Source organism: Oculina patagonica, chromosome 6 (assembly GCF_052425735.1).
Source record: "Oculina patagonica isolate OP01 chromosome 6, crgOcupat, whole genome shotgun sequence".
NCBI lineage: Eukaryota > Metazoa > Cnidaria > Anthozoa > Scleractinia > Oculinidae > Oculina > Oculina patagonica.
Genome location: NC_135763.1, coordinates 9,073,191 through 9,082,399, shown reverse-complemented (window position 1 = coordinate 9,082,399; position 9,209 = coordinate 9,073,191). Strand labels below are relative to the sequence as shown.

The following is a 9,209-nucleotide window of genomic DNA, read 5'->3' as shown; positions in this document are numbered from 1 at the left end:
AATCAGGTGCCGTCTCATATTTTTTCACAAACGAGCCCGCGATCCAATGTACATGTTACGTGTCGATTCAAAATGGCGGCGTTTTGATCGAGATAAACCATTTCGCATTTCTTGGCTTTTTCGCCAATTCTGTTGCAATGTGTTTCCTGTAGCTACGATGGTCCAAAAACAAGCCATCCACGATGGACTGCACACCCAAATGTCGCCTTGTTAAGCATACCGAGCTGATCTTGTCTGCCATCACAAAGGAAGATGCCGCGAAGATTCGCGCAATCTTGCCCCGAGTTTGCTCGAACTTTGCGCGCGTTACAGATCAGTTTGGTAGGAGCGCCTTACACTTGGCAGCGTCTTGCGGCAAAGGCGACATCTTGGAGTGGTTGGTGAAAGATCAAGCTGTCGATGTGGGATTTAAAGATCTGGAGTCAGGGTGGACTGCTTTGCACAGAAGCGTCTTCTATGGATATTTAGACTGCACTGTCAAGCTAATTCAGGTACTTTGTGATGACCTATATTTTTTTTATCATTTTATTTGCATGTATTTTATGTGTATTGATTTGATATTGATCAGAACAATTTCTCCTTTGTGGTGATAAATTAAAGTTACTTTATTTTCCAGGTCTTGAACATATTAAAATTATATTTTCATAATACCTGCATGTTGTGTACCTGTATGTTTCATGTTGAATCGAATGTGGTGAATTATTAGGACCAGGCTATACTAAGGGCCATTGTCGCAGAAACCAATTTTTCCCATTTTAGCCACCGAGAAACATTTTGTTCAGAAATATTAAACCTTACATCTGGGCCACAGTGCATTGTGTGTACATCCCACGAATAAGATAATGGTAAGGCTTTATAAGTCTGTGCTTACAGTACCGCCTGAAATCATATGCACATCAGCCGCGGGTTTCGCGAGGTGGACGCGCGGGTAGTGCACGCGGTTTGCCCGTTGCCACCTCGGGAGGAACGAACGAAGCACGAGACGAAACCGAGACGAAACCGAGGGAATCACACGTTCTTCAAAGCCGCGTCTTCGTGCTTTTAATTGCCTTTGTTAGCTTTATTGTTGGGTTTTTGACAACGTCACCCAAGAGATTTGATCGGCGGAAACCACAACAAACAAAAGAGAACGCTGGTTTGTCCAAAAAATCAGCGGAATAACATTTTGATCCCGCCGCCTGCAAAAAACGTACGACATCGAAGAGAACGTTTTATTCGCCTAAACCTCGAAATATCACAGGATTATTTCTTGCCCTGTTTTAAATGTACTATAAACTGCAGCGACAAAATGACTTGACAAGTTTTAAATCGAAAATCTATCAAAAGTTGTTTGCTGTTCGATCACGCTTCGATTAATTTCATTCAAGATTTGCAAAGTTAAACATATGTTGACGCGTTGTCCTCGGGTTGAGCTTATTTGTTCTGTTTTTCTGTTTTTTATTAGACAAGTAAATATTATTTCGCCTGCTTGCACTCAAATTACTTTTATCACCCGTTTTTTTGTCCCTTTGCAATTTTTTTAATCAGAGACTGCCGGACCGCCACAACTAGATGAATTTTTTGAATATTCATTCGACCAACATGTTATGTAGTTTTCGGTACGATGTCACAAAAGTTTTTTAATCAAAAATAAAAAAGATCAAACCCGAAGAAGGAAAATTATTCGCACAAGATATGAGATTTTAAAAAATCCAAAATCTAAACGGCCTGGCGCACGCTACTGGTGATCAGTGCTGTAAATTTGACTTTAAAATGCTGTAGTTAAGCTGTCCAAATTGAGATTTTGTTAAGATTTGAACACAACTTTAAACTATCAAAGAAATTTCTTCTGGAAGACTTATTTTCTTTTTAAAGTGTATCTTGCCGAAAAATAATTAAAAAAAACACTGTTGAAAACGGCTTTTTTTGATATGGCGCGTAACATTTACGGTCTAACATAGGCACATTTAGGATTTCTCGACTTTAATAAGGAATACAGTAATAAAACTTCATAGAGAGAATCTTTAACCTATGTTGTACATTCTGAATCTTGAAAAAAAGCTCACCTTATAAAAAGCTGAGGACCTTTTTTTCACCTGATCACTTTTGCAACCCACAAGATGATGTATTCGTTTTCACCGAAACGTGCATTCTAAAACTCGCTTGTTCTTTCTATCCACTTATCTTTGTGTTTCAAAAACACCATATCTCTAATTGACATAAAATCAGCTTTTTGTCAGTCATAGCTTTGCCGAGATAATACAATCCCTTTTCAAAATAATACTAGATTTTCGATGTTAGACCATCGTTTCCTAACCACAAAAACGCTCTTTTCCGTGCTAAAACCGTGCCTATAGTGTGCCTAAAGTGTGCCCAAACTGTGCCTAAAGTGTGCCTAAAGTGTGCATAAACTGTGCCCAAACCGTGCTTAAACCGTGCATAAACTGTGCCTAAACTGTATCAGAATCGTGCCTAGACTGTGCCTGAACTGTACCAAAACCTAAATCGTGCAAGAGAAAATTTCTCAACAAGAGTTCTGGCCCGAATTCAAATTTCAGTTGTCAAGACAAGGTAAGGTTTGTATTTACATTGTGTAACTTTAAAGTAAATTTCAATAATAAAATGAAAAGTGATCAGATTAGAAAACTACATAGAAAGAAGTCAAAAGATACAAATAAATTGCTTACCTTAGAGTTTATTTATTTACTAAAGATCTACAACTTGCAATTGCGGGTAGATGTGCCCATCCTTCACGGAAAAAAAGAAAGCTCACTATGAAAGGATGAAAGATTACTTTCTTTGTAACTGGTTGTTTTATGCAGCCAAAAGTTATACGTTAAGTGAAGGCATTAGGTCAAACCGTCTGAAGTCAAATTGAAGCGCAAATATCGAGCGATACTTGATCTTTTTTAAATGTTGTAAAAACTGATGAGTTATGCTTTTTCTATTGAAATAAATGTTGTTGCAATCAGAAGTCTCAAAGTCTCAACTAAAAAGCTTGCATAAATCATGAACCAAAGGAAAACAAGGCGATATTTCCCTCTGCTTCAACAGAATGAACCACACCAGCCGGACTTTTCTTCTCAAGGATTATACTTTCAACCGTGAGAACCAAAGCTTCTGATTGGCCAGACTGTAATTGCATTAAAGTTAAGTCAACAAAGTCTGTCAACACAGACACTTCGTCTAGGGCTCGTCTAGCTAGCATGCAAATGCAGTTCTATGATTTCGTTGTTGTGTAAAACAAGTTTTCCAGTTAAATGTACAATTATGTAACAGAAATTGTGATGGTAGTTTAATGCTGTTAACGAGGTAAAAAGCCATCAGCTGATATCAAGTTTTAATGGTCTGGAAAATGGAAATCACCAAGTACCTATCCTGTTGGCTTGTATATTCAGTACAAGCTGCTTGTCACGCAATGAAATATTTGCTAGCAAGATCATGAATTGAAGCAATCGTGAGTCTGATAGCACGTACAAACATTCTTTTTTTTGCCACTTTCACAACCTGTTCCAAGGTGTTAGGAAAAATTTTCATTCAGTGAAAAAGAAGAAAAATCGAAACGCATTCTTAACGCTATCGTCTTCGACATTTTACCAATTAAAATGTGCTGAGAAAATCTTTAGTTCGTTATTGTAGCTAGTACATTCACAATGCATTGAAATCTGGCGTAAAATGTGCATACTCTGTGCCTACAGTGTTCCCAAATCGTGCCAGAACCGTGCCTAAATCGTGCCTGAACCGTGCCTGAACCGTGCGTAAGTTGTGCATGAACTGTGCCTAAACTGTGCCCAAGCCGTGCCTAAATTGTTTTTATGCACACAAACCGTGCAATTCGTCGAAGCACGAATATCGTGCTGTTACGGTCGTGTACACCAGTAGCGTGCGCCAGGCCAAACGTGCAACGCAAGCGCTCGGTCATTCACGTGGCAATGTTATGTAATCGAATAGCACGCGTCGCTTGTCACTTCTCAGAAATCGATCTTGGTCGCGCGCGAAAATTTAAAGAAGGGAAGGAAAATTTTTGAAACGGTCAGGGAATTACAAGATGTAGATGGGTTGGAGATCGAAGGAAGAACTGTCGGGAAGTTGTTACAGAAAACCCAATTTGTCAATATTGCCGAAAAGCTGCGAAATGACAAGTTCATTAATCGAGTTGTTTTCCAGCATACCGAATGTCTGGGAAGGCGACACAGGATACATGTTCTTTGTCGTTTCTGACTACCATCGAGCCGTAAAAATCACGAACCCAACGTCAAATTTAGAACTGACCGAAAATAGCTATTTTGATCGGCGCGAAATAATTCTTATCGGCAAAAATCTAGTTGAACGGCAAATGAACTTTTGGTGGATTGGAAGCCGACAATTGTCGGCGTTTGCCGCCCGAAAGAGAACACATTCCCCGCAAATAAATGTCATTGATTGCTCAATCTTCTGTGAAACTTTTATTCGATCCTAATAAACGCTCACCTTGTTAAGTAACAGACTTTATATACGTTCGTTTTCATAACTAGACATTGCAAGAAAACATGACAAGCGTGACCTTTGCGACCTTTATTTACACACGGGCGTCGATCTGTCAGATCATTTGAAGATAAGAAATCCTCGGCGCGGCGGCAGAAAGATTTTCGCTCCCTTCATTTTCGGATGAATGAATCGAGGGAAGTGCTTTTACAGGCATCTTTATTTTCGATTTTTTCATTCACGTTTTGCATTTTTGAAAAAATTAATTCTTTTGCGAAGCGACAAGTTTCGACTCAAAAGCTTCTCATGCTAGCACGCACCCAACATTCAATACGAACCCGTGAAGATCTTGTAGTTCAACAAAATTTACCGGTAATCCCAGAAAAACTGTTTGAAAGAAATTTGCATTTCGTTGCTGAATACGGTGTGAGCAAGTTGTAAATGTGAGAAAAAATCCATTGAAACGAAAACAATAAAAATAACAATAGCCAAAAGATCCTTTTGTGTCGGCCTTTCGTCCATTTGACCGAGATGAATTTCTGACCTTGGTTTTCATTCGTGAACCGCGCGGTTTCGTCTCGTTCCTCCCGCGTGCAATACACGCGTTCTGCCCTCGTGCTTCACGCGTGCCAATGTGCATATGATTCCAGGCAGTACTGTATGTATCAGTCAATTCCAAGCGAGATCATCCCCCCCCCCCCCGGGCAACCCCCGGGCATTTGACCACTATTGAGGCCCAGATAGTGGGGAATTTGATCGAACAGAAGCCCTTATGGTTGAGCATTTGACCGTTGACAAAATGTGTCATAAACTATAAAACGATAGCGACCTCGAGCGCGTTAAGTTAGTATTTGGTTACGTTAATGTAAAGTACATAGTTTCAACGTATCTATCTTTTCCTATTAAAATTGGCTGATAAATAGGCCATGAGTGTCCATTTAGACCAAGTGTTAAGGAAAAGGCAACTAGTCGTTAGCGAATCCGCTCGTACTTATAGGCAAAATGGCCGCAGTTCATCAAGAAAAACGACTCACGATGACATTTCAGCCCCGAACGGTGGGGCATTTGACTATGCAACTGGCCCACATAGTGGGGAATTTGATCAGACATTTTGAAAAAAGTCAAATGCCCGGGGGTTTGCCCGCGGGGTGATGATCTCACTTGGAATTGACTGATACAGTAAGTCCACTCTTATTTTCACCTAAAATAAGTCGTCTGAACACCAGGTTTGTATGCCATCTGTGTTCATATGGCAGTGTAACATGCATCCAAGCCAAAGGTCTTTGGCGTAACCTGTATAAAATGCAGTCTGGCATCTTGGAAGCCACCAACCCTCTTCCTCCATATGGTTCAAGGCATTAATTAATTCAAGTTAGTCATCATGGAAGCCAAAAATACTTGTGAAACCCTTTGTTTCAGAGAACAAGATTTGCTTCTGAAACGTGTTTCTTATGTAGCTTAACTGGAAAACATTTTTTTTTACGAAGACTTACTTCTAATCATATTTTTCTCTTTATTTAAAAGCTTGGCTCTGATCTGGGTTGTTTTGACAAGGAAAGTCTCTCTCCATTGGATCTTATTCGACTGGATTCACCATTCCAAATTGCAACTGGAAGTAAGTAAAAGGATTGTTCCTCGCGAAGCGAGGCCGAAGGCCGAGCGTAGCGGGGTGTATAATTTTGTCCCTCAAAGGGCTCAGGCGGGATGAAATCTCGTGTGGAGTTTACGGTCATATATATTTGTGAGCTTGGTGTCTGGCGGAAATGACGTCACACGGCCGCGCGCTGGTGGCCTAATGATGTAAGCGTCGAACTTGAAATCAGATCTTCGGGACTGAGGGCGGGGGTTCAAATCCGACTAGGGGTTTTTTTTGTTTTTTTTTTACTATTATTTTTTTTTGTGGGTTCGAATCCTGAGCCTTTCATTTTTATCATTTTTCTTTTCGGATTAAAATAACACTGATTTCCACATAATACTCCCTCAACGCCTATTCAGGCTATAAACTGCTGGGTCTGTAATCATGCAGTTCATTGTTGTTCAGTTTCTGTTTGTATTCTGTCTGCTGTATTTTGTCGAAGTCTCTGTAATCGTGCAGTTCGTTGTTGTTCAGTTTCTGTTTGTATTCTGTCCGCGGTATTTTGCCGAAGTCTCTGTAATGGTGCAGTTCGTTGTTGTTCAGTTTCTGTTTGTATTCTGTCTGCTGTATTTTGTCGAAGTCTCTGTAATCGTGCAGTTCGTTGTTGTTCAGTTTCTGTTTGTATTCTGTCTGCTGTATTTTGTCGAAGTCTCTGTAATCGTGCAGTTCGTTGTTGTTCAGTTTCTGTTTCTATTCTGTCTGCTGTATTTTGTCTGTTACTAGGCAACAATAACCCAGAGCTTTGCGAGGCCCTGTGAGTCACAAATTACTAGGTTTATTGTAAGTTGATCCTAAATATTGAGTCTGACAATCTATCACCTGGATCAAAAGAGGCACTGTAAAGTAAATTGTATCTTGCCTAAGAACACAACACCAATGACCCTCAGCTGGTCAGTTCTTGAACTGGGACTGTTTGATTCAGAGTCCACGGCACTGACCATTTGGCCACCCTGCCTCCCATGTCCAGGAAGAAAATTACTGTATGTATAGTGCTGTAGTTTAAATTTATGCAATAATTGTAAATTATTGTTACATTGTGCATTATGTACATGCATGTAAACCTGATATCAAAAATTGTGGTTTTCAATCAGTAGTTCTGAAGCTGGCCCTAATTGCCTTAGTTATAGAATTACATTATTACATTAACTCTTTTCACTCTTGGAATATATTAACATGCCAAGCAACACCCTACTGCAACACTGTAACTTGATGGTTAATCAATCTGTGATTTCTACCCATGGGTAAGATTTGAGACTTGGCCTAACCTGCTACAGCTGAGTTCACTCTATGTTACGGGTAAAGATGTGGATTGGTGTTATGTTACACTTGCGTACAGAGAGAAATGCTACAGGTGATAACTTCAATGTTGCGGCTGCTTAAAAACTCAATGACAGCCCTGCTAACCCCTGTCTTCTAATGTGTGCTTCTATGTACCAGTCCATGCTCAAGTTGTTTCTTCCTATGGAACTGCCCTGGAGGATGAACTTCAGTTAGAAGTCGGTGATGTTGTAAAGGACATTCACATGACAGATGCCAGATACTGGACTGGGAATCTAAAGGGAAGAAGAGGACACTTTCCAAAAGACTGTGTTAAGCTTCTTTTGGAAGGTTTGTGTTTTATAACTTACATGTAAAATGGTGCTGCTCAGGGTTCACTTGTATTGAATGTTTTTTTAAATGCTGTACAGGGCTAGAGATCTTTTAGTAGGTCAATTATAATTTCCCTTTTAAAATATGGATGATTACATGTCAGGTCCCTTGATAAATACACCTGAGTGTAGTCTTTTCTGTCCTACTGATATACATGTAAATACTGCAGTTGAATATTTTAAGAACCCCACGTGCAATCTTGAATAGAATTCACTTTTGCAGAAACTGGCGTCTATGTATGTGCTATATCATAATAATTTATGATATTATTATTTGACGAAAATTTGAGCAATGTTTCTATCTTGTGCTTGTCATAAGAGATCTTGGTAAATTTCAGTGTAGCCAGTACATGGTGTACATTGTACAGTTAATAAGGACATTGTACCATCAAAACAATATATACATTTTTTTTATAAATATAATTTGTTTTTTAAGAATATCCACTGGAGCTGTTTACTTGGGGATCCAATACGAATTTCACTCTTGGTCACAGAGATGAAAGCACAAGATATGCACCTGAACTGCTTGAAAGTGTCCCAGGAGATCCCAAAGTTTGCATCAAAGAGGTAGCAAAAAAGTCTGTGTTTAAAGATAATTTTAATTTAATCAATTGATATTAATGTAAAATTTAATTCAACTTACAAGTTGCCTTATTGCGTTCGACGAAGGAGAGCGCAAGCCTAATTTTGTTTTTGTGACCTGTATCTTTTGAGTTGGTCTGCCTGTGTACTGTTTATATATGCAGAGTGAATCAAGTCAGAAGTAAGGACACCAAAATGAAAGCCTTTTCAGGACATGGTGGCTGAAGCAAGCTTGTACATGTAATTGTGCTTTTGATTGGTCTGCCATTGGATGGTGACCAACTGTAATTTGTATCTTTGACAACATTGTTCATAGCGTGTACATGTTCAATACACAGGACAGTCTGCAAGCTAACCTTAATAATAAATATGTTTTTAGTACTCCATTGAGTCTGGGTACATCTTATAAGTAAACTTAATTGTTTGCTTTTTGTTCTTATTGGGTATTTTATGTTTTCTAGGTTGTGATGTGTAAGTTTCACTCTGCATTCCTGAGCATGGACGGTAAAGTTTTCACCTGTGGTCACGGCAGAGGAGGCAGACTGGGACATGGCAATGAGGAAACTCTTCTGGTATGTAACTAACAAAATTGACAAAATTGTGCAAAAAATAATATGTTAAAAAAGTTCCAAAAGCAACAAACATCCCCCCTCCTCCCTAAAATCCCTTGAAAGTAGGAATAAAAAACACTGTTGTTGTTAAAGGGAACCTCTGCTCTTGAGGCAAGTTGATGTTGAGTTGTTTGAAATAATGCCTAAGTTACAAATTTTATGGGACAAGGGAGAAATCTATAAACAGAAAAGATAATCATGGCTTTTACATTTCCTGCACGTACAGCGCCATTTTGGAATTTATGACGTCAGTGCATTGCCCAATAATTTCACACAAAAGGCCTATGC

At 39.2% G+C, this 9,209-nt stretch overlaps 1 protein-coding gene across 2 annotated transcripts in view; it reads left to right on the top strand.

The window, feature by feature from the left end:
• Positions 1-47: 47 nt before the first annotated feature.
• LOC144657296 (inhibitor of Bruton tyrosine kinase-like) overlaps positions 48-9,209 on the top strand; it is a 33,299-nt gene continuing 24,137 nt past the window's right edge. Inside the window, exons 1-5 of one of the 2 annotated variants that reach the window (XM_078517626.1) lie at positions 48-491; positions 5,968-6,058; positions 7,517-7,687; positions 8,165-8,295; positions 8,772-8,882. In XM_078517626.1, coding sequence (XP_078373752.1) covers positions 183-491; positions 5,968-6,058; positions 7,517-7,687; positions 8,165-8,295; positions 8,772-8,882 — 813 coding nt within the window. In that variant the 5' untranslated portion in view covers positions 48-182. The remainder of the gene's footprint in view (positions 492-5,967; positions 6,059-7,516; positions 7,688-8,164; positions 8,296-8,771; positions 8,883-9,209) is intronic. The other variant, XM_078517627.1, reaches the window with a different exon arrangement.